The following is a 25,264-nucleotide window of genomic DNA, read 5'->3' as shown; positions in this document are numbered from 1 at the left end:
AGCCCGCAGCTGCCTCCTGAGGGAGGGGCATCGGAGGGAGGCCTTATCGCCCTTCGATATCAGGGGGAGAAAGTGCGGCCCGATAAGAGGCCAAGTGCCACGAGTGCCGAGCAAACAGAACCCATTTTCAGCACCCCACCTGTTGCCAAATGACGGCAGGCTGTCCTTGATTTGTCGGTCTCAGCGATGCAATTAATGGGAAGACTGTGCACGCTGCAAGTAATTCCCGTAGCTGACAATAACGAGGGTCCCACTCCAGCCCACACCTCTCAGCACACATGGCCTTCATAGAGACCAGCACTGGGTGAACACAAGCGCCTCTTGTCATTGTCCCGTGCCCCTGTTCACCCAGCGCCATCCTCTACGAAGCATTCCTTGCTGCGGAGTTGTACTTGCGATAAACACAATGCCCACTATGGAATAAGAAAATTATTCTGAAAAATGAGTCCCAATGTTCGTTTTCTTTTTTAAGCATAAATTTAAAAATAAATGCCGCACCAGGCCTAAGATTAAGGACAGCCCAATAATCATGAGGTGAAAGACAAATATTAAAATATCTTACTTCTTGCATCATGCATCTGACAGCAACGATTACAATTGAGTAAAAACACAGCGTGGTCTCTCTTTAATGGGAACCCTTGGCTACCTATTGCAACTTCCAAAAAGGCATGTCAACTATTTGTTTGATGCACAGATGGCAGCCTAATGCATCCTATCACTGTCGTATGAGTGTTTGTGTTATAGCGGCTTTGTTAGAACCCACAGGGCACCTGCGCAAGACACTTGAGAAGCTATGCAGATTACTCAAGGGTCCCAGATGGTGCCATCATGTGCACTTAAAACAGCCGCAACGCTAAAGAGCATAGAAAGAGAGCATTTTTGCAGCAAAGCTCACATGGATGGAGGAATACAAGCAACAACTCGGTGATTATTAGCACGCTGGCTGGCCAGCCATCCAGCTGGAGGCATCCCAGCATGCCGTCAACCCGTCAGGAGCTGTTGTTCCGACAGGACCCATCAAACGGACCGAGACAAAGCGAGTCAGCAGCACAGGGAGGTGAAAAGGTGACAGGCCTCAAAGTGACATCTGTCCATTGAAGCGCGGAGACTCCGTTCCGCCTGAACGCCCCGCCCTGGGGGCCACTCTTGTTGGCTGGTTGGTTGGCCTCCCCACTTGGCTGGACAGAACACCTGCTGCCTGTGGCACAACTGCTATGCATACGGTGAAACCAGCCTTTTAAGAGCAATGGCAGACAACCTAGGCATATATTGCTGTAAATCACTTGGCCTACAATGCTGCATTCTAGCGTCGTTTGCAATTGAAGATATCTGTAAAATAAACTGCCCAGTTTATGCAAGCTCTGTTTCTGCATCACTTGCAAGGACAACGTGCGTAAGTGCAAAAACTGCCATTCAGCGTTTGCCCTTCAAGAGCCTTTTGCTTATCTGGCTTGTGCTTGGTCTGCCAGACGTTCACTGTTTGCCAGCACACAATTCCTGTGAAGCCAAGCAAATCCAACCGGAGGCATGGCAAAGGAAGAAAATCTGCCGCATCTGCGATCAAACAGCTCAAATCGAGAGCAAAAAATGTTGCAGGATGACTTTCAGCCGTAGGAGTGAATATGTAGGGAACGCTTTTGGAAGCAACGCCGATGAAACAGGAGAGAGACGGAAAGTCATCAACTCCAGTTGAGGTCGGCTAGAGGACACAGCCGTAGGGGCGGAGCTTGGAAGGGAAGGCCAGCACACGTCGAGAGCAACCAGAGTACTTGCCTGCCCTCCCTCCACTCAGTCACGTTGCTCGCATACATGGTAAGTCAGAAAAACAATAAACTAAGCAAAAGAGCTCTCTCCATTTGTTCTTTCATGTTTCCCATGTGGAAGTCATGTGGTTCGAGATTCGGCCACCTGCGGATTTCACATTGTGCTGAGCTGGACCAAATTGCATGCCGTATCACACAGCGCTCGGTGCATGTGCTCTGCCGAAAGCGACACAGCAAAAGAAAGAAACGAGAGCGTGCTGTTTCCTGGAGCCAGTACGCAAGCTCGGAGCCGACTGCAACAGCAGGCAGGCAGGAAATACCACAGCCAGAAGGCAAAAGTTGCAGCCACGATGAGACATCCCAGAATAAAAGAGGGCATTTACAAAAGGGGCACAAGCCTGCTGCTGCACGGCTGCATAAGCTGCGCACCAGAGACCAAGGCGGGACGGTCACAAGTGTCCACTGCACGTTCTTAGCCACCTCGCGCAACCGTGATGAGACGCTCGGCGCCTTTACAGCGCACTGGGAAAAATGGCGGCCTCAATAAAGCATTTTACAACGAACCGGATAAGCTTAGCAGGCGAGACGTCGGCGATAAGACAAAAATGCTGGTAGAAGCAGCGGGGATGTAAAAATTTACGAGTTGCTTGATAAGCGTTCCCGTCCTTCTTTCGTTTCCGCTCGCATCTATCTTTATTTGCACTGCACGCGCATCCTCCTCCTTCGGTCCGCAAGGTGAGCGCATATTGACGTCGTGCTGCTGCTCGGTCTAGGCGACACAACGCATAGTCGTAAAAGTTGATAAAGCTTAATCAAGTGAAACGAGATCGCGATTCCGAATCGAGATTGAAAGCGAGCAGGGCGACGGTGAATGCAGTAAGACTCCGAAACTCTGCCCCTAAAGTTCAATTATACATAAACGTTTAAAAGTGTAAACCTTTTCCAACAATTCGCGCAATCCCTGTGCAACAGTCCTCTCCATCTTGCTGCGTCCAAGGTGCATCACGTGCTACGATTGGCGTTGAGTCTGTCACGTGTTTGAGCGCCACATGGCTACAAAAAAAGACTCTGTTCGTTTATCCTTCATAGCCGAAAATAAGAGCGGCTGTTGTGAATTACTATTCTAGAGGTAATCGTTCCATTCGCCCACTGCTCATGCTGGCAGGGTGTGGCCCCTTTCTTTTCGCGCCGCTTGAGCGTCGACACGCAGGAAGCGGCGCTGCTCGGTAATTCTGCCGGTCGTGGAAGACGATCAAAGTGGCCGACCACGGCGGTACGGTGTTTCCGTATTACGGTGAGCCGGTGTCCCCTGGAGAAAGGCAAAACAACAAATAAACGCTCCATCACGAAAGTACGAGAAAGGGCGGCTTTCACGATGCGCGGAGGGGCCGCTGTTCTTGCGTAAGCACGACGGCAGAATAACGAGGGAAGCCTGTTGGGTATTCACAGTTAACCCAGAAAGGGGGCTACAAACACAGCGCTGTGTTTGCATCCTCTCTTGTCATTCGCGCTGTTTCTGGGTTAACAGACTAACACTGTTCAAATGGAGAACCGGACTCGAACCCGCGACCTCAGCCACCACTGCAGGTGTTCCCATGGCACGGGCTCGTGTCGTAGGTTTATCATATAGTGCGGCAAGCATTCTCTCTCTCATTAAAAGGCAAGGTCGCGCAGCAGAGCTTCAATGCAGCGCAGCCAGCCCGCCTCCCTCAAACAGCTAACGTTGCCATTTGAAAGCAGGCCTTCCCCATGCAACTCATATATGCTGCATTTCTGGCAGTTCTTCCTCCACGGTTACGTTCTAACGCATGGTGACCCCCACTCACGAATGCTTGTGTAGCTCATTCTCATCCCCTCCCAGTTTACCAGCTGTCCGGTTTCATTTTATCACTGCGAACTTCCCCCGGCATAGGAGGTCCGCCAACGCCTGGCCTGCGTCGGGAACGTCCCGGTAAACTCCGTGCATGCGCAGTGCGTCGAGGTGTCGGTACGACTGTAGCACTATGCTGAAATCGCACTTAGTGCCCAACATCAGTGTCGCTATAAATGCATCGTTTATACTCTCATAAAGATTCCACCAATAAACTTTCTTTAGATGGATCGAGTCAAGACCGTTGTAACGACATTGCGATGTCACTGGCCATACGTAGGTACGGTCAGTGCCAGCTCGCGAAAACTGTGCAGGGTATACCTCAAAGGTAACAGGGGGAAAAAAATTCTGTAAGGCCGTCTTAAAGGACCACTGAAAACGTCACGCTTGGGAGGCCATGCACACACGAGGCGGTATACCTTCGGAGTGTGGCGTATATTATACATTCCGACGGTGAAGCGATCTTCTTGCGGCTTCATGTCCAACAAGACGCTTTACACGGGCACCACATCCATCATTGCGTCACTCGGAGAAATATTTGCTATATAGGAAACACACTCTCCGTCCAAGCGGGAGCTCTTTGTGCTACTGAGGTTCCATCCTGGCCGATTAGCGCAAAATACGTTAATGAAATCCTGTTTATGAAAACTAACCCCATCATGGCACGCAAAGAAGGGCGAATTGCGGGTTTTTGAGTCTCCGGATATGAGGCCCGCCGGGGCCGCTTTGCAGGTCCCACGATGGTAGGATCGAAGCCGCGAACGCCACTTGTGGCATCTTGGACGCGCACGTACAATGTCCACTCGACTAGAGCGAGCAGCTGCGACTCCTCCATTGTTGCCGATACAATGCAGTGGCAGCGGCTCATTTACGTGACTCTCAATATTTTTGGTGACACGTTTTGTGGACAAATATGCTTACGTCGTCTTGACCGATCCACACTCTGCCCACCTGTGCGTTTGCTCAGCGCGAAAAGGTGGCGCCGTCGTGACGTCAAGAAGCGGCGTTATTACCCGGACAGGCCACGAAACGGCACAGTGGCCAAAGTACGGGGGCTCGAAAAACCACTATAGCAAAAAGCCGGCCACGTGCAATGCGTACGCAGCGCGAGGGATGGCGATCGTGGCACTTTTGTCCCGAAATGCGTTGTTTCTCTGTCCCTCGCAGTAACAGCGACGAGTGCGGCGGAAAAAGAAATCCCCCAGCAGCTCACCCTCCCAGGCCGCCGCAGTCGGTTCGGGGCGGTGGCCGTCGCCGGTGTCGTCGTCGAGGCGCTCCCGTCCGCTCCAGTCGGCGTCGGCGCGGCATCTGTGGCCTCCGGTTGCTCTCCGGTTGTTGTGTGCCCTCCTCCCCCGCAGCGCCGCCAACGTCGACGTCGCCGCCCGACGGTTTCCGGCGAGCGTTAGACCCCGCCCAAACAGCAGCGCCCCGACCGCACGCGACTGGCTGAACGGGCGTCACTACACCGTGCTGCTTCTCACATTGTTGCCCCGTTACCTTCGTAATAGGTCGCGTAAACGTACCGCACGTTAACTGAACGCTTCATTCTCAATGGGCGCTCCGAGCACGACATAAAATGCTCGAACGCTGTACTTACTGCAGAGGAAGCTGCGTCGAGAAATGTTGGTTAAAATTTAAAAATACTCCCAGCACAGCAGATATGATAACAAATAACATTGTAACACTGACAAGCTTTCGCTCGCATTTTATATTAAATATGGCAGATTGAAGAAGACTCTCAAATACAGAATGCCGCCTCTGAAACCTTCTTGTAAAAAGAAATTGGTTGGGATTCATACTGCACAGAAGAGGAGAGCGACACGAGTTCTGCGCTGTTTAGATATTATTTCCTGCAAAAAAATGCGTCAAAAAAAAAAAGGAAAAGCTTAAAGGAAGGTAAACGTGAAACATTCCTTCATTTGTGCCAACCACTGCTCCTTTCTTTTTATACATAGCAAATGTAAATGGCAGCACTAAACCCACAAGGCAACATTTTGGCCATCTTTCTTTGAATGAGGCAAGCGAGGAATCAATGTCTCGCCCATGCTTGGCCTGGCAATCGAAGATTTATTTTAAAGTTAGGACCGCAATATTATTATGCTACCGTTTTTTCAACGTGTCCCTTTAAATGTTTGTTCTTTTATGAAGAAAACCTCCTTTTTTTTTAGAAATGTTCCAAAGGCAGCGAAACACTGTTTTCAAAATTCTGCGTAACAAAGAAAACACGTATGAACGTGACGACACTTTTGCCGGAATATTAATGCGAATAATTCGTTGGGAACACAAGGTCTCGTGAAGTATCGCAGTGTTGCCAGAAAAAAGGAAAATACGCACAAGCGGAATCTCCTTTTAGTGCGCGTACAGTTGAACTCCCCGGGAACGTTGCTGTCGAGCTGCATCGACATGGCGTCTTCTCTCGAACGTTCGCAAGCGTCTGGCACCGCATTGAATTATCGCAACGGCGGTGGAATATGCGCCATGTAGGCATCTTGTCCTAGGAAGGCTTTTCGTTCCCCCACTACATTAGAAACCATCTTCAGCGCTAGCAGACAAGGACGAAGGAGAGACGACACCACAATGCGCTAACTTCAACACTTTGCGCACTTGCGCACAACACTTGCGCACCATTGTATGCTTCATGCACTGTTCTGGCGAAGCACAAAGATAAAGACGTGCGGGAGATTATTGAAGCCCAAGCTATCTCTCGCAATAGTGACACGTGTGTGAGCGCACCGTCAATTGATCTATTGGATAGGGAAAGGGCCTTTCTTTAGATTGCTGTTTCCTGGAAATAAAAGTGTTGAAGTTAGCGCATTGTGGTGTTGTCTCTCCTTCGTCCTTGTCTGCTAGCGCTGAAGATGGTTTCTAATTCAGTATACCAACAAGCCCAAAAGATGGCAACCCCCACTACATTTTTTTTTCAACAAATTTGCCTTCACACAAAGCATTTACATTTCTTTTGTACCGCCACGGTGGTCCGGTGGTTATGGTGCTCGACTGCTGACCCGCAGGTCGCAGGATCGAATCCCGGCAGCATTTTCGATGGAGGCGAAAATGTTCGAGGCCCGTGATGTGCACGTTAAAGAACCCCAGGTGGTCAAAATTTCCGGAGCCCTCCACGTGGTTTTGGGACGTTAAACCCGATCAATTATTATAATTCTTTCGCACCGCCAGTACAACGCAGTCATATGGTTGAGATACATTGACGCTCTGTAAGCGCAGCCGCTTCTGATCGAGGGGCCCTATGCTCGACACGCAGCACAGCCTAGAAAATTGGCATCGTTTTACTAAGGTCTCGTGAGTGGAAAGATGCAGCAGCGTCCGGCGTTGACAGCACCAAGATTATGCCATCAACGACGTCGTCACACGTGGGCTTCGAGGGACGTGAAATCGACCGAGGCATATTAAATCTACAGGAACGAGGGACTTTCTTCCCTTTTGTTTTCGGGGGGCTCGTTTCATTGCCAGACAACTAAATTAATTCAAGGAAAGCATGGGGGCCTTTAATAAACTGTAGGTCATTAATCATTACGTAAACTGGAGGGAATTAGAGTGGACGAAAAGTCACCCTGTATTTTGGTGGGATCTGAACCCACAACCTTACGCGTCCGATAAGGCGTGAGAGAAGGGCGAATCGCCGCCTTACGTGGCCGTCGCCGTCATGTCCCGGTTATGTATATATATAAAAAGGCATAAAGAAAAATAAAGCGGAAGAAAAAATTCCGAAGCACCCAACCGGGGATTCGAACCGTCGACCCCTGGCTCCCCAGCCCGCTGCATTAGGCAACTCAACCATCCCACATGCATGCGCCGACGAAATAACGGCGAGCTATTTATATACACCATTTACCGCTGGTGGTAAGCAAATCTCGGAGCTTGAGTGTGTTTTCTATCACGCAACGCTCCTAATTTTCTTTCACTTTGAATACTGCCCTTGAGCCGCGCACGACAAAGTGGCCCTTTTCTGTACCCACTCGTGACGTGGAAGGAGAACACCGGGCACACGTAGTGTGGCTCGATGTGTGCGCCCCCCTAAACGCGCAACAAAACGCGCATCAAGGCACCCTAGGCACACCTTACATCAGACGCCCCCGTGTGGCAGGAGACGCAGGGGGTCACTCCACGCGCCGCAGTTTAAAAGAAAAAGAAATATCTAAGAGCGTCTGATTCTCCATTGTCGACACTTGCAACGCGTTGCTCAAGGCAAAGACGTAACAACTGCGACAGTTGTTAGATCACGGTTCTTGGATGTGGGCGCGAAAAGACAAGGACGAAGGGAAGAAAGACACACATGCATGCGCAGGGCAGATCACGCTTGCCCTGCACGTTCTTTTCGGGCGTCGTTCATTGTGCTTCAGCGGCGCGCTGCAAGTATCGAGCCGCTTCTCGTTCTTCGTGTGACATTCCATTTTCTTGCTATCGCATTCACTGCTTCGCCCTGGCGGCGAAACTGTCACTTTTTTGGAAACAATATCTTCATTTCTGCGTGCCTCGTTCTCCATCGTGAAGCGAAGATTAGGCACAGCCGGTGACTGCAGCGCCGCCGTGGGCCGAGAGTGGGGCCTTCTCCCGCAGGACAAAGAGGAGGACATCACCGACACAAGCGTTGTTTCAAAGCTTTACACGGGGGATGCGCACTGCACCAATTAGAGCCACTGGGAAAATTAGCACCAGTGCGCCGCCAGCGCCACGAGTGGCCACTTGCGGCCACTTTATTTTCTACTGGCGTGCCATGAACCGTCGTCTCAAGGCGACAAATTTGATAAAACGGCTAGGCTTTCAGAAAGTTGGCAGTGGTGCAGGATTCTTTTAGGGCCTCAGACGAAGATAAATGTCAAATTACACGGAATCAATCATGTTTTCGATGTGACAGAAAGCACGGGCGTGCGACTTTGAACGAGCGATTCGTGCGGCCGGCCAGCGTAAACCTCGAAGCATAGGCCGTCGCCATCGACGCATTCTTTCTTGTCATTTTGCCTGCTTATTGTTGAGCAGCGATTACATTTGTGTCGGGCGTGTGTTAGACAACCCCTTGCGATGGGCGCAAGTAAAACGTACGATCGCCGAACTGCACGCGTTGCATTTAGTAATGCGTGGCAGTTCCGCGAAGTTTTCCGTGCTGTAATTCAGCTTTGTTCGTAGACGTTGCTCGGGCTGCATGAGTCATTGAGTAACATGGTCACGTGCTAGCTCTGCACGTGATATTTTAGCTGTCACGTAGCGCAACAGAACGGCGTGGCGCGGCTTTGCATGCACGCACAGTGATGTTCGCGGTCCGCGACGCATTTTGCCAGGCATGAGGGGCTTCTTCCTAACTGTTCCTGCTTACGAACTGCGTCGCCAGACGAACTGCGGTACGGTGGAAAAACAGCAGCAGCGCACGAAGGAAAATTGCTGGATCTGTCGATGGCTTTCCGCCAACGAAATGTAGACTGCAGACTCGAGATCGCATTGCCGTCTGCCATTCGGTTCCGTCAGCAGTGTAAAAATATCAGTTAACTTGCGTGGAGCGTAAATTCACAGCGAACTAGCTACATGTACTTCATAAACGTGCCCGCAGGATCACTTGCTTTACGCGGCGTGCGCTAATGCAGCGTTCCCACCTGTTTCTGAAGCATGGTCATGGCGAAAAACCGAAAAACATTGTTCCAGGTACGTAGTTCTTATAGCTAGTGGCACAGTTTACGACACAGCAATTTATACGCGACCGTGCGAAGCACCGCTAACAACCTGACACGGCTCCGCTCATGGTCGGCCGCTGCGCGAAGCACGCCGGTAGCTTTCGTTCACTGCAGCACCGCGGCGCCACCAGCTCAGTGAGTTTCAAGCCCCTCTAAGTGCGTTTTAGAAACTGTCGAGGACGCCCACACCATGGTTGGTTTACTGCCGCGTTACCGCACATTACCCCGTAGGCTTTTTTTTTTTTTTATAGGCGCACCTAAGGAAGGTTCCCGCTCAAAAATGGATTTGCACTTGGTCGCCTGGAATTGCAAGCATCTTAAGAGCGAAGCCGTGTTGCGCTCTAACGAAGCATGTTAAGACAAACGCTTCGCGCTCTTCAAAATAAAAATGCAATTGCAATGCAACTTGCAATTGAAACACAGAAGTAGCGACTCCGAAATCACCTTTTTTTAAAATACGTAAATAGTCAAACAGCTCCGCCAGTTCACAGCACTGCATGCTATGAACGGGCCATTCGTCTGCGCCTTTTTTTTTTTTTTTTCAGACAGATAAATAACGAATGAGTCGACAGAAATGTGTACTTTTTTGTTGGAACCACAGGTGGAAGTACCCTCGAGGTGAGACGATTAATTTTCAACGGCGACACAGCACGCATAAAGTGCACAAAAGACGGCATACAGCCAAGTCATGGTTCTAACGAAGAATTATCACCCTGTAACATTTATTATCTCTTAATTCGAGGGGCAACGAGCTCGCCTTCTTATCTCGGCGTTATCTTTATGAGTCGGATTAAAAGGTCGTCTCGGCGTCCCTCAACTAAGCCAGCATGTTCGAACGTTTTTCCTCGACGCCGCGCCCGGGAAAAACATTTTTTCAAACGATACCAGACTCAATTCTACGGAAGCTTGAGTAACAAAAAGTGAGTATATACTGTAGGTGCCCTTGGCCAGGTTTGAGCATTGTCATCGAACAAGATGCGGCAATAAGCATGCGCATCTGATTGGTTTGGTCGCTCAACTGAGCCAAAGCAGTCGCTTTTCGACCAACCTTAAAGCATCCGTCCGTATAGGCCCTTTCTATATTCAATTTGCCCCCTCCCGACGTTGCGCCGTGCCCTCTTATGGTTTGCAAAAATAAGCGTCTTTTCCAACCTCTGTATCACAATGTGGTTTTGGGTTGCGTCGCTGCCCTCAAAGCGGCCCATGTGTTATGCCCTGCAATCAGACAAGGACCGAGTCTATGGTTTCTCTTCCAAGCTCAGACTGACTGCTTGTGCCGATGTTGCAGCTCTGGCGTTGTTCGGTCGCGTTTCAGCACATGCATGACACAACCTGTGGCAAATCAGATCCGCCCAACAGGCACCTTCGCATTCTTAAGAAGGCTTCCCAATTCCTTTGTACGCCACGTAGCGAATTCCATGTTGCCAGCTTCCGCGGAACACTGGAATGACAACAATAATTTCGCCAGAGGAGTCTGTCAAGGATCCTCGTCTACGGAAGCCCTTACTTTGTTCGGGAAGGTGAAGCTCTTGGACTAGGACTTAGTGTAACAAAATTTGGATTGACGGTATCCCAATGATCAGGTGGTGTCAATACAGGGCCAACAAGTACCTCGGAGCATGGGTAAATGACGGTGGCATAGGTACATGGAGGTACCTAAACATTGCACAGGATCGGGGCTACACTAGAAACAATTTTTTCGACACAGCTATAAAGAAAGAGCTATAAATGTTTAAATATAAATATACAGAGCTATAAATGTATAAATATAAATGTTTGCAGGAACTTGTGTAATTGTATGGAGCTTCTCGAGATGTGATGATTTTTTCGCATTATTCTGCAGAGTGATATTTATTGCCTATATTATGTGATAACCCTATTTAAATTGTATGACAAATGCAGCAACGTTTCTTATATTGACTGCTAGAATGGTTACTTGCTAAGCTTCGTTTTGTTTTTGCTTTGTTATCCAACTTTCTCGTTCATACAGTCTTACTATTCCCGTGCTCAAGTGTACCTGTTCTAACCACTTCGTGTATGGGCCTGTACAGAGGCCTACAGTATTGTTAAATAAATAAATAAATAAATAAATAAATAAATAAATAAATAAATAAATAAATAAATAGATGGCATGGGTCTGAAGCTGTTTAGATTCGTGGATGACTACCTTGTTTTGGTAAAAGAAAATCCGGGTAAGAGCACGCTAGTGAATGTCTTGATAACTTTTAAGAAAAACGGGTGCGGCCTACAGTATACGTTTGAAGTGCCAAAAGAACGACGTATTCAGTAAGTTTCGTCCCTTTCACACGTGTTGAATGGCTACTGGCGGCGCTGACTGACACTCCCACGTTTAAATGTACATATATACCCCATAAATTGGACGGGGGATGGCCGCCGCGGTAGCTCAGTTGGTAGAGCATCGGACGCGTTAAGGTCGCAGGTTCGGTCTCTGCCCGCGGCAAGTTATCTTTTCGTCCACTTTTCTTTCTTTACATTTACCTTACATTTACTACTAAAAAACATCCCCTATACTTTCCTTGGCATTATTGCCTGTTAGTCCTCATTAATATTGTGTACAACAAAGAAAAACGAGCCCTTAAAATTTCCACTTGTTTCCTTCCTTCATAGCGAGGGTCTCGTTCTGGCAGACTTGATGCTTTCAGGTAATATGCGAGGGATTATTGGTCAGCTGCCAGCTCGTAATAAGTTCACGTGCTACGTGACGCCAACAGGCAGAAGAAGAGTGTTCCACAGTCGCCGTCATGGCTACTGGTGGCGCTGACTGACACTCCCACGTTTAAATGTACATATATACCCATAAATTGGACGGGGGATGGCCGCCGCGGTAGCTCAGTTGGTAGAGCATCGGACGCGTTATTCGAAGGTCGCAGGTTCGGTCCCTGCCCGCGGCAAGTTATCTTTTCGTCTACTTTTCTTTCTTCACATTTACCTTACATTTACTACTAATAACACGCCCTATACTTTCCTTGGCATTATTGTCTGTTAGTTCTCATTAACACGTGTTGAATGTATCACCCCAGATCGGAAAAACCTTTGCTAAACTATCATTCGGCACATTCAAAGATAGTAAAGAACGGGATCGCGACTTCCTGCATCAAAGCCACCCTCACGAAATCATGCGTACATTCGATGAATGAGAGTGTTTCCGCGCAGATTGAGCGCTTAAGGGGAGCCGGTTATCCAGACGAGTGTCTCCTCTTGGCTTGCGAAAAGAATCGCCAAGAAGTAAAGAAGACAATGAGCAGCACACGAGACGGGGACAAACAAGTTGAGGGCGGACAGTGGCCATCCGTTATCTGCATAACGTTTCACGTCGGTTGAAAAAAGTTGCCTCAAGGTATGGGGCGCGGGTTGTTTCTTCAGCCAAAAACAAATCGCCAAAGATTTGACCGGCAGTGCCAGCCAAAACTTTGTGGCACAGGAATAATCGACAAGAGAAATAATTGAAGCGTTTCGAATTAAGAAAGGAGGCGACAAGTGCTTCAGCCAGGCGTCTGTTCTGCTAACAGATTCTGAATTTGCTTTTTTGGACGTAACATGACTCAGTGCATTTTTTTTCTTGTTTTTTTATCATTTTATCATTAAGGATGGTTTGTGGTGACGTGCATTCATGTGACGTATATATAAGAATGTTCTTCCGAAATAAAAATTTTCAGTTGCTGGTCAGCGGTCCATCCTGTGTCCTTTCTAAGTCTTCGTGTATATTGCGCTTGTTTCACCATGAGGTTAGAGGTGCAATCAGGAATGCATGTAAATCAAAGGACTGTGGGACGCCTCGCGTTGGGCGCTCACGGGAAGACGACAAATGAGGCTGTAAAGGGCGATATGCACTCTTAAGAAAAAAAAGTCAAAATAGGGTCACGGCACCGTGACTCTCTTCGGGTATCCATTTGGCACCTTTTGGAAGGTAGAAGCAGAAAAAGAGTAAGCATTTCTGCAGGAGTCACTGGACTCGTGAAGCGCGTTTCGATTGGCTTCCGTGATGAAGGCGCCGCCGTATACGCCGTACATATCGCGCGTTTGCCGTTCGGCGCCGTTGTGGCGCCATGGGTCGCCGACGGAGCCGGACTGACGCGGCGCCTCCGCCTCCTCTCTCAGTCTCCTCGGTCTTTTGGAATGCGTTGCGTTGGTTGCGCGGGTTGCGTCAGTTGCCTGTCTTGTAGTTTTGTGTTCGAGCGAACATGCGCATCTTCGGTGGCGGTGACGCCAGGCTCCGTGCTCGAGGTGACACTTGAAGGGCGGAATATTCATCGAGCTGCGGACACGGACAACGTGCGCCTGTTAACGGTGAGTGTACTGCTTTCGTAGGTACTAATTATACAGCTTTAGCTGGGCGTCTGCAGCAGCTCTGAGGAAGTAGGCTGCCAGCCATTTCCAAAAGCAGCCTGTGTCCGCGGGGCTGTTGCGGATGATCAACTAAAACTGTCAATTAACGAGTTGACACCGTTATGCGCGTTGCTCTACAAGCTCCCATAAAATGAGCGATGCAAACAATTATCAAGGGTCATTGTTTGCTGATCGCACATTGTGTTTGCACAGCTGAAAGTGCAAGATGTCGTTTTGAGATGCGCTTTAGTCTACTTCATAATAACATTTCCATCGACATTGAGTGTGCAGCATGCTTCCGCAGGTGGGAACGTAAAAAAAAAGTCTTTGTACAGAACATTTAGACGCGCTACATATAATAGTTTTTGTTGGCATAAAGACGTTTGATTAAGATGCAGATATAGTACGATGTTTCCAGCGCGTACGCGGTAGTCACTTAAGTTGGACACGCCTCGCCGGTAAGGTTTGAAAAGCGGGAGACTTTCGACGGCGCGCGTTGTTGCGGCCGCCGCCGTGCACTCTTTTCCCTCGTTTCTGTTTGCTGCTTTCGTGGTTTGCCTATACACCTGCGATGACGTCTGACGATATAACAGAATCGAGTGAGTGTACGCGAATGTGGGAGCTATGTGCGGTAATTCTAGCATATGACATGTCTGATCTCGACGCAGACAGCGTCCGCGCGCGCTGGGTGTCGTTCGGGCGCTCGTACTAGCATGTGTTTATCTGAGTATTTAAGGATGGGTTACGTTTGTAAAGCACGCGGTCAGTAACCGCTCACGACGTGCCCCTGACTGCCGGAGGATGCGCTTGGGTGTCGGCATATGCGGGCTTATTCTGAAAGCTAATTTTGAAGCGATTTCTCAGAAAAGAAGTGCTTTCATTCGTGCATAGCCAGTTCCTATTGCGAAACGAGTTCCCCGCCTCTTTTACGTGAAAATTTGTTTTCGTTGCGAAATTATTTGAAACGAAACACACGATATGTGTGTACAGTATAACGGTGTCTTGAACAAGGGGTGGTTTTAAATACAAATAATCAGCGTGTGTGTGTGTGCTGGTTATTCCCAGAACCCCGGATCGCTTCTCCCGCTTCTTCACTCCAGTTGACAGCCACACTCGGGGAAACGAAGGTGTCGCTGTGTTCTGGCGCCTCACCACTCGTGATGGGAAAATCTAACAGCGGCGTTCGCCCTGTCAACGAGGCAGTCGGTCAGTCTTTCGTCGAAGGAAGGGCGCCGTGGTGTCGGGAGGGAGGCTTACCCCAACTGACCTTGCGGGATCGGCACCTCCGATGCTTTCCCGTGCCGGAAGCAATCTGCGGTGGGTACGCCAAGGAAGAATTTCACTGCTTCGGCAGTTGACGTTGAATCAGCCAAGAGCGCGGTCATCGGTGTCGCGAGTCTCGCGTAGGTGGCGGGCGCGGAGTGTCCCCCGCAACGAATCGAGTTGGCTGCCACACCGGGCGCCCTCGTCGCCTACCGCAGCTGCGAGATCATCAGCGGATTCGCTAGGCGGTTTTCATGACCAACGGTTGCTTCGTCCGCGATGCTTCGCCCCGTCCGTGATGTCCTCGTGCCTCTCGCCGATCGTGGCCCCGTCCGTGAACTTGTTTGACCGATTTCCCCATACTTTCCTATCATTCTTTTAACCCCCCTGAGACAGTTGCGGGGCTTGTTATCTTATTTTTAAGAATCACTAAAAAAATATCATCAGCGGCACCACGTCACCTCCCCTACGAGCACCACGAGTTGGCATGGTCCGTACGGAACTTTTTATTGTGATTTTTTGTTACCTTTTCTTTTTTATTATAACCAGCGTTAAATATGGCTGACCTAGAGTGCGCTGCGTCGCACAGAAGCTCCGAAGCGGGAGCAGCATATTTCTCAATATTTTTCAGTCCTTTCAGTTCCTGTTAGTCTCCATAGTGTTGAGTTATCTGATTAACATACCGCGTTGTATTATTTTGTACCTGTAGTTATTCATTCAGTGCATAATGTCTTGCGTCGTTCTTTTTTTTACTCCTTTTAGTTCACAGTGTATCTCTTGCCCTTGGTCTAATTAAATGCTCGTTTGTTCCTTATCAAATGTCCGTGTCTGCTCAATGAGTCTGTCAGTCACCCTGAACATCACTACACGTGCAACCCGGCACGGGTCGACCGGCCAACAAAAATCTGAAATGCACCACTTCGAGGCCTTTCAGGCGGCGCAGGCCTAAGCGTAAAATGGAAGCCTGCGAGTCTGCCGTTGTTAGATCGGCAGGGCCTCACCGAAGTGTGTGACACGGTCCTACATTTGCTTTGGTTGGACAAAACGGCGTAGGAAAAGAGGTGAGTGGCACCCACGCAAAGGTGCCCAAACCAATTTCGTTTGTTGTTTGAAAGAGGCTCGCATCATCTTGTGCTGCAAGTTTGTCGCCAAGTGACGTGTTACAAAAGCTACTGTTTGCAAGTTGTGTTTTACACGACAACGGCAAAAAACTTGGTTCCTTATCATGCCTGTTTGTATTTGTGTTGTTGAGAGCCTTCATTACGTCTGTCTAAATCACTTATTGTGTAGGCTTTGCAAACTTACTGCAATTACGTTTTATCATCATATTATCACGTTCTGCTTTTCAGATACAATTTTTCATGGCTGCTCACGCTGAACAGGAGCGACAACATCGCAAGTCACAAGTCTGGTGCCTCCAGCCGTCTCCACTTTTTGATTTATTCATAATCATAAGGAATAAATATCGAAACATACGTTGCTACTATAGCTATACGTTGCTACTTCCAGGGGTGCAACAGCCGAAATAGGATTCGGAGCAATTTTTGGAGCAGCAAAATGTTGCTTTTGGAGCACAAAAATCCAAATTTGGAGCAGGTTGCGAAAAAAAAGCCTGAATTTTTAGCCCAAAATCCCAAATTTGAAGCAGTATAACAACGAAGGCTTACTTTTAGAAAAGAAAACAAAAATACGTAAAAACCATTCAACATCAGCTAATTCGTGCACAGTGCACGTGAACACTGCTATTTCAATAAAAGCAGTGTGTTGAGCCACCCCACAGTGCGAACAATGATTAAGTCAGTGCGAACAAGGACTAAGTCCACATTAGCATTTGCAGGACCTGTCAAATAATTCGACAGGCACTGGAAATGCTAATGTGGACTTGCGAACCTGGCAACCTCCAAATTCGGGAGATTCGTAAAGCAGGAGCAAGTCGGGGTAGCGAAAAAAGAAAACTGGCATACGCTTTTTTCTATTGTTTCTCAAGGCCGCAGAAATGCCATACACAGCAGCTCCAAATGATTGCCAATAATTTTTTAGACGTCAGCGATCACACTAGTACTCGTAATAACACGGCGCATGCACGAATGAGTAATTAAGGAACAAAATGTGCTGTGTCCCGACAGCTAGTACTAACAGCCCCTTCTAAATCTCAGTATGCTTTTCCGCAGGACACCAGTGTACTGCGGCAAAAGTGGCTTAAAAAGCGTTCTGCACGCAATAAAACAAGCATCAGGAAATTTGAGAACTACTGTCCTTTTCTATTACGATAGCAACTAAATGGACACTCTCGACGAGTTTTTGCCGTCATCTCCCGTATAAAGTCCAAATTGATAACATATCCCTGTGCATAGTATGTTCTGCGCGCGAGTGCGTGCGACGAACGCGGCTGAAGCAGGTATCAAACGAGGCAGCCCATCTCCGTCGCTCGGAGGGCGCATGCGATAACACCACTCCGCTCGGGAAGCCTGCCATCGAAGCATAGAGGAAACGCCCCGCCCGTCTTGAACGAGCATGAAAAGACGCGAGAGGGGTGGGGGGCTGTCGCTCGAGCAGCGACTTCTGAACATTGATTCCATGGGCGCGGTCGCGGTCGCTGGCGCGCGCGCTATCTTGGCAGCCATCAGCGGGCGGCCCGTATACAGTAAAACCTCGGTGATACGAATCTCACGGGGTGACCAAAAATATTCGTATCATCCGAAATTCGTATCACCAGAAAACATGGAAAATTGGTATGCGACAAAAGAAAGTTGGCATACGTTTTGATTCAGTATTTCTCAGGGCCGCAGCGCCGTCATGAACAGCTCTGAATGATTGCCAGTAAAGTTTTTAGACGTCAACGATCATACTTGTACTCGTAAATATACGGCTCATGTACGCGTGTGTAATTAATGAACCAGATGTGTTGTGACCCGTGACCGCTTGTAGCCCCCTCTTAACCTTGCTGCGCTTTTCTGCATGACCCAGAGTACTGCGGCGAAAGTCACTTAAGAAGAGCTTTGCACGCGACAGATGAAGGAAAGAATATTTTAGAATCGCTGTCCTTTGACGCTGTTATTTTCTTATCGCGGTGGTGTTGGGAGTGCTTTTCGGGAGATTTACGGCCATGCCCGCACAATCGAGAGGTTTGCTCACAATTTGGGAGTCTCCCGTGCAAATCGGAGAGTTGGCAGGAGTGCGCGTGTGTTGCGAGGCCTAGCTCCTTCGCCAAAACCGTCCGTTTCGTCTCTTGGAGTCTGCGTTCACCTTTCATGGGACTTCATGACGGACCCGCAGCACAAGTTTGTCTTGTTTCATAGAATGTCTGATTGCGTGGACATGTCTTGCATCGACGTGGCAGGCACGTGTTAACACAGTGCAAACACGCTGCTGCCTCGAGCACAGGAGCACGCGTCAACGCGTCGGGAAAAAAAAAAAAACGCGACGTCCACGTCATCTGTAATCTAAACGCGAAGGCGCATAAAGGCCTCCAAGATTCGCGCGCACTATCTCGGTGGCAACGACGCACCGTTGATGGTCGCGCAGCGCGCATGCCCGCGCCCGAGCGGGACTGCCGCGCCTTCCCCGACAGCGCGGGCAGCACCTGTTTGTACCTGTGCGCTAGCGTACGTTCGTATCAAACGTCGCGGGCTGAAAATCGGTTCGCAACATCCGTACTCCAATACATTGCAGGCTAATGCGCCTTAGCCGGTACCGCAGAAAAATTCGTATCACCCCGAAATTTGTACGAACCGTGATCGTGTCACCGAGGTTTTACTGTATCTTGCTACGTACGTACTGCGCTCTCAATGCGAAGACATTCCAGAAAGAGCATATTTCCCTGGAAACACCGTATTCTCTTACACCAACGTTTTGTAGAGTTACACGAGATCGGATACAAAAGAGTTTACTGCCAGCCTCATCTCGTATGGCATCACAATTTATTGCTATCGCATTCATTGCTACGTCCTTCCGGTGAAACTGTCTTTTTTTTTTCTTTCGCGGGGGGGTTAGTGTCTGCGCGTCTGTATTGGATGACGATGCCCACACTGCAGATGACCAACGCGGCCTCCATTTCTCGCTCAAATTTGCACAATTGAGAAAATTTTAAGCTGGTCGGGCATTTTGGTGCAGCATGACGCAATTTTAACAAATTTCACGGTTTTCGCTCAGCTTGGCGCAAAAATTAGGAATTGTATCAAATTGGCGCAATTGGCGCAGCTACTGCATCCCTGTACTTCGTGTAAACAATGATTGATTTGCGACATATTTGTACCCCACCCCTGTAACGGCCCAATCGCCCAACAGTACCTACAAATAAATAAACATGATGCCGATTTCTGCAGTTTATCTTGCACCATATGACACTATGCACGTCACAGTCACACATTTATTTGGTTATGCTCATACAAGCATGTAAATAAGGGATACCTCAACTGCTTACCGTAAAATGCCGAGCAAGCGCCCCCCTTTTCCAGAGATCTGAAATAAGCGCCAGTGACCGAGCAAGCGCCCCGCCCCCCCTCCTCCCTGCGGCCACTTTTTTTATCAAGACGAGCATCGCTTGCGCAAAAAGAACCACAAGAATGAGTACACTGAATGCGTACCTAATGTTGTTTATGAGATTCCGTTGTCATGTGGCCGGTCCTATATTTGTGAAACCGGTCGCTGCTTCAATGGTTTGACAGTTACGAGGGAGAATAAAAACAGTAGATAAATAAAGCATTTAATTAGAAACGTGGATCGTCATTTTTTTTATTTTAACACGAAAGTCCACCACCGGGGTCCACCAAGACTTCAGTGACGTATTTCCGTAACGGAAATGACGTCGAAAAAATTTACATTACACAGTCAGATCGCAAAGAAAAAAAGTTCCGTCAACGGGCATCGAACCCACGACTGCTTGGTCCGCAGCAACAGATGCCGGGCACGCTATCCACTGCGCCACGGTCACAGACTCTGGAGGCTTTGCAAACGCGCCTTTTATATCTACCACTCCCCCGGTCGGCGGGATGGTGTTGCCCTCTGGGAGCGGTAAAGTAATTCGTCATTACTGTGGCACCCGCTATTAGCACCTGCAATGCGTTACACGTCCGTCCCATTCGGCGCGTTTTCAATAGAAGTTAAATTTTGTCACTGCCTTAACACACCGCGAGGTGGCGACCTTAGCCTAAGCGTCGTAAAATCGTCGGCCTCGCTCATAGCATCACGCTAATCCAAACCAAAAATAGCTCTGCGACGCGCGCCTGCCTCACCAGGCTGCAACACCGCGTTCCCCGCTCACGCGCTCACCCCGAGAAAAATCCCGGCCGGGCTACCGGGGCGGCACGACGCGCTTTGCGTTTCCCTCTAGTTCGGTTAAAATGTGTTCAATCACATTTCAACATGCTGCGGGATGGCGACGAAGTTCTGCGTCCAATATGCGACGCTCTTCTGGCTATCACGCCTCGTTCTCTGATTACGCTTTCACCGTTAACTACTACAGCTATCACAAGGGTTTGTTTAATCATTTAACATGGACGTTAGTCATCGGGATGGAGATGTATCACCAATCATCACAGTGGGTGCATCCACGTTAAACGGTGCTATAGCTGCCACACATCAATATACATTGTGCAAATTCTCTTATATCAATGTACAGTAAATATTCAGTTACTTCTGTAAGGGCGCGCATTACTTTCGTGTTATTCCGATTCCTATGACGAAGGGATCAACCATCTTGAATTTCGGTCCGGGACCGAGCAAGCGCCCCCCCCCCCCTCCAAATCTGATCGGATTATCCTTCACCGTAGGGGGGCGGGGGGGGGCTTGCTCGGCATTTTACGGTAAGCAGTTGAGGTATCCCTTATTTACATGCTTGTATGAGTACAACCAACGAAAATGTGTGACTGTGATGTGCATAGTGTCATATGGTGCAAAATAAACTGCAGAAATCGGCATCATGTTTCGATATTTACCATCTCTTCCATCTTTTCGCGCTTTCATGATTACCCTGCTGAAAAAGGTGTGTTGTTTTGACGAGTTTTATTAAAATTATGCTAAAATAGAATTATTCATTTCTTGCAGTCGCTGCGCACAACGGCAAGTATTATTGGACTTGCTTAAAATGAATACTTCACTAATTTCAACAGTAGTCGCGCAAAAGTAGAGCATGGGTTAATTGAGTAACTTAAAATAGTTGTGGAGTCGCTTGACGCTTCGGTGTGTGTCATTTGACCCCCGTAGGATTGTTGCCGGCAAGAGTCGTCTGACTCCCTCATAAGTGGTAATGTGATCCATCCTTCGGATAAGAGTCCTTCCACTCTTGGGTCAGGGAACTCTCCTAGAGCTCGCCGACTCTGACCCACCAAGAGAGTCACCGTCAGAACTCTCCGAAAAGAGTCACACATACTATATTTTTTTTTCTTAAGAGCGTGGGATGGACAAGTTTTGAGGCGAGGGAAGCTCAGAGTAGAATAAGGTTCGAAGAAAGGCTAAGAAATGTGAAGGAGAGTAGATGGACAGAGAAGGCGTTCCGGTATTTGTATAGGAAGAGCGTTGACACAAAGTGGAGAAAAAAAACTGGGAGGCTCACTATACTCGCGGACAACTTTTCTTGGCGATGAATGCAAGGCTGCAGAGCCGAACCATGCGTGTGCTACCGCTGAATAATACAGTCCCACAATTGTATCCTCGCACAAGAATTGTGCGCGGATACAAAACGACATTACTTTATTTTCTACGGGACACCGTTTGAAAAGACGGTCAGTGCGCACCAAGGATATATTTATATTTGTTTTACTTTATGCAGTTTCATTTCGCATTTTTGCGCCTGTGGAAACGTTGCACCTTTTATGTGCACCGCACAGTCAGAACGGCGTCTTCGTCTTCAGGTGAGCTCTAGTCACCGTCGAGCTTTTCCGACGACTCGCCGAAGGAGCTTGTGACGAATTTCACTAACAAATGGCTGTCTAAGCCTGTGACGGTCGCTCGAATAATCAAACGGCCGCCACAGGAGATAAGGAAGGTTCACAAACCAAAACTAAATTCAAAACGTGTTGAACCGGACTACTTCGCGGAGCAGTACATGTGCAGCAGCTCCGCCCCCGTAGCCTCTCCTTCATTGCCAAGAAAAGTTGTCCGCGAGTATAGTAAATATACGGCTGGCAGTGTAAGCGATATGGCAACAAAGCGCGTTAGACGAAAAGTCAGAGAGGCGGAGAGGATTCACTGGATGGCTGCGATGGAAAAAAAAAAAAGAAACCGGCTTTGAGTGACTACCGAAAGGGCAAAAGGGGAATAAGGAGGAAGGCATTTTATGAGAATTCGAGGGGAAGCAATTTACTGTTTGAAGCGAGGTCGGGTTGCCTTAGAATCAGTAAAGAAAAACAACGCACGTGCTGTGGGGAAGATAAGGAAACGATGGAGCATGTTCTGATCCACCCAGGTGTAGGTTTTGGAACGAGCCTACATGAAGCCTTGGGTTTTAGGGACAACGTTGGAAAAGCTGAACGAGCCCGCGATAGAGATAAGTAAGAAACGGCTAGAGTATTGGTGGCAGGAAACTAGAGAGAAAGGACGAAAATAAATAGTGGGAAAAGTAATGACATTCTGCCGTAAGCGGCAGAGAACTAGGCTGTAAATTTGTTTTTTGTTTTTTTCTCTATAGTGAGATAGTAGACGCGGCATTACGCCATTTTAAGAAAAAAAAAAAAGAAGGCTTTTCTTTTTCTTTTTTTGAGCCTGGTGGCACACATGTCACCGCCGCGTTATAAAGGGTACGCTCATAGCATCCATCCATCCATAGCCCGATAATCCTCAGGGTGCAGCGGGTACCATGTCCCGTCTAAGCGCTGTTCTTCCCAAGTTCAGTATGTAGCAACAAGCCCTACACCAGTTCAAGCCACTCGGTTGTTACGGAGGAGCGTCTCCGCCAAAATGACATATCTCACCACGTGGTTGTTCCGTTCCTCCCTGGAGCGTCGTTCGGCGCACAGCTGCAGCTCGGTGGCGTGGCACCGGTCCTCCAGTTCCGCGTTGGCCGACCGAAGACGCTCGAGCTGCGAAGTAGAAATAATTTGTATCGAATTGAGAATATGCTCCAGGACATTCCGACGGCCCTGCTGAACACACACATGAACTCAGCGCTCTCTTTTTTTGGCTTGTCCTTCTACGAAAAAACCTTGTCGAGGCGGCTGCTCCCTCCCAGAATAAAAACTGACTGCGTGTCGAAAGGTGATCCTGGGAGGCAAGCTTGGTGCGAGCAATCTTAGAGAAAGCTCAATGGAAATAACGCATTTCGTCGTTCAGCTTGTTTCGATGAGTTAAACAACCCAATTGCCGGGGCAGTTCTCGCCGGCTGCGCGTTACACGAGATGTGTTGCGCCATTAAAAAACGTGGAGTGGAACGCGACAGCGTTATTGGGTCTCACGAACAATGTCCCGAAACATCTCGCCAAAGCCATGACTGAAAGCACCCAACCACGCAATGAAACGCCGGTTGGGTTTGATCCCGGCCCTGACTTTTTATTCTTGGCACTCATCGGGAGCCGGCACTAAAGGCCAGGTCACGCTAGCGGCTCGCCGTCTGCCGTTCGGAGAATGGCTCCGAGACCTCTCCGGCAGCCAATTAGCGACGGAAGGACTGTCTGCCAAGGCTAGAGCTGCTTGCCTATTGCTCCGCGGTTTTCACACTATATGCAGTATCGTTGCCAGCCATGGTTCCAGCTATAGTTCCAGCAATCAATGAGCAGTTTGCTACGCCAGATTCACAATTCGCGACTCTGTGCGCAGACTGACAGCCCAGCTGACGCTCAGATGCGCCAAATCTCGCCACGTAACGTGATCGCCTCGCCGGCGAAGCTTGCCATGCAGCAGCTTGGACAGCTCTCGCGCGGGCGGCGGCCGACAGTACAGGCTCATTCACACCGAAGGCGGGGCGGCCAAAGCGGCAAAGCGTTGGCCGTAACGTTGTTGCGTTAAAAATCCACCATCTCCTCAATTACACCGAGAAAATCCCTCACTCGCCTCACAATTTGCGGCGATCCACTGCCAGAGGGGAGGGGACCTGGTTCAAACCCCAAATCTTTTCTTAAGTTTGCTTGTATAATATACACACGCGCACATACAAACACAAGCATAATAATAATAATAATAATAATAATAATAATAATAATAATAATAATAATAATAATAATAATAATAATAATAATAATATAATAATAATAATAATAATATGTGGGGTTTAACGTCCCAAAACCACGATATGATTATGAGAGACGCCATAGTGGAGAGCTCCGGAAATTTCGACCACCTGGGGTTCTTTAACGTGCGCCTAAATCTAAGTACACGGGCCTCAAACGTTTTCGCATCCATCGAAAATGCAGCCGCGGCGGCCGGGACTCGACCCCGCGACCTTCGGGTCAGCAGTCGAGCGCCATAACCACTAGACCACCGTGGCGGGGCAAGCACAAGCAGGGATACACATAAAGTATGGTCGGAGACCCCGGAAAAAAGTTTCTGGCTACGCCCGTGCACTTGTGGGCTGCGCTATTCGCGACAAGCGTCAACAAGAAAATGTTCGTTATAGAGCACTTTTCTAAAAGGACGGTGCGTCATTAATGAATCGAAACCGGGCACCGGGTGAGAAGACTATATATAGACAAACGAGGTGGCCAAAAAGCGTCATCGCGGAACAGCAGCTCTAACGCGGGCGTCACTGACCTCTCGGGCAGCATTCGTTTGAGCGAGGACAGAGGTGCGCAACACGTGTGCCTGCATCCATTAGCATCGCCCCGCCGCCGCCGTTGCTGCTGCTGCCGACGCGCATCCGCGCACGCACTGGGCGTGGCAGGTCCCGCATAACCGCACAGCGCGATTAAGCACGATCTCAACGGTGATTGGCTCCCTTCCGCAGCTTTCGTAAAAGCGCCAATCCCGATCAAAAGTGTGGCACCGGTATTAATGCGTGGCTTCATTTCACCAAACCTGATGCTACTATATATATATATATATATATATATATATATATATATATATATATATATATATGTGCCAGAGTATCTAGGCAAGTTGCAAACCAGGAGGGCATATCCCAAAATCTTAACAGGGAATTCTCCGCTGTCCCTTATTAATTATTGCCAGTTCTAACACGTGAGGCTAAAAGCGGAATTACAAAGAAAACAGCGCTTCTATATAGACAAGGAGCGAACCCCCCACGTATACACGGCGCCCTGCGTGTGGTTCCTTCCTTTTCTTGAAGCGATGTCTTTTCTGATTTGAGGACCACACAGCATGCAGATCAGAAGACGGCACAGTGGATAAGAGTATAAACGCGGGTAGTCTAGCTGACATTAAGCGAAAAAAAGTCACAGTTTCGCCGC

The 25,264-nt window shown here is 48.8% G+C and overlaps 1 protein-coding gene across 2 annotated transcripts in view; it reads right to left on the bottom strand.

Moving 5' to 3' along the window:
- The window catches only part of LOC119374185 (thyroid receptor-interacting protein 11), an 84,685-nt gene that overhangs the window by 20,220 nt on the left and 39,201 nt on the right, over positions 1-25,264 (bottom strand). For both annotated transcript variants that reach the window (XM_037644244.2, XM_037644245.2), the window contains exon 3: positions 22,835-22,942. In XM_037644244.2, the coding sequence (XP_037500172.1) occupies positions 22,835-22,942 (108 nt within the window). The remainder of the gene's footprint in view (positions 1-22,834; positions 22,943-25,264) is intronic.

The sequence above is a fragment of the Rhipicephalus sanguineus genome, chromosome 11, assembly GCF_013339695.2.
Source record: "Rhipicephalus sanguineus isolate Rsan-2018 chromosome 11, BIME_Rsan_1.4, whole genome shotgun sequence".
Classification (NCBI taxonomy): Eukaryota; Metazoa; Arthropoda; class Arachnida; order Ixodida; family Ixodidae; genus Rhipicephalus; species Rhipicephalus sanguineus.
Note: the sequence above shows the minus strand (reverse complement) of the source record. Positions and strands in the feature narration are given on the sequence as shown.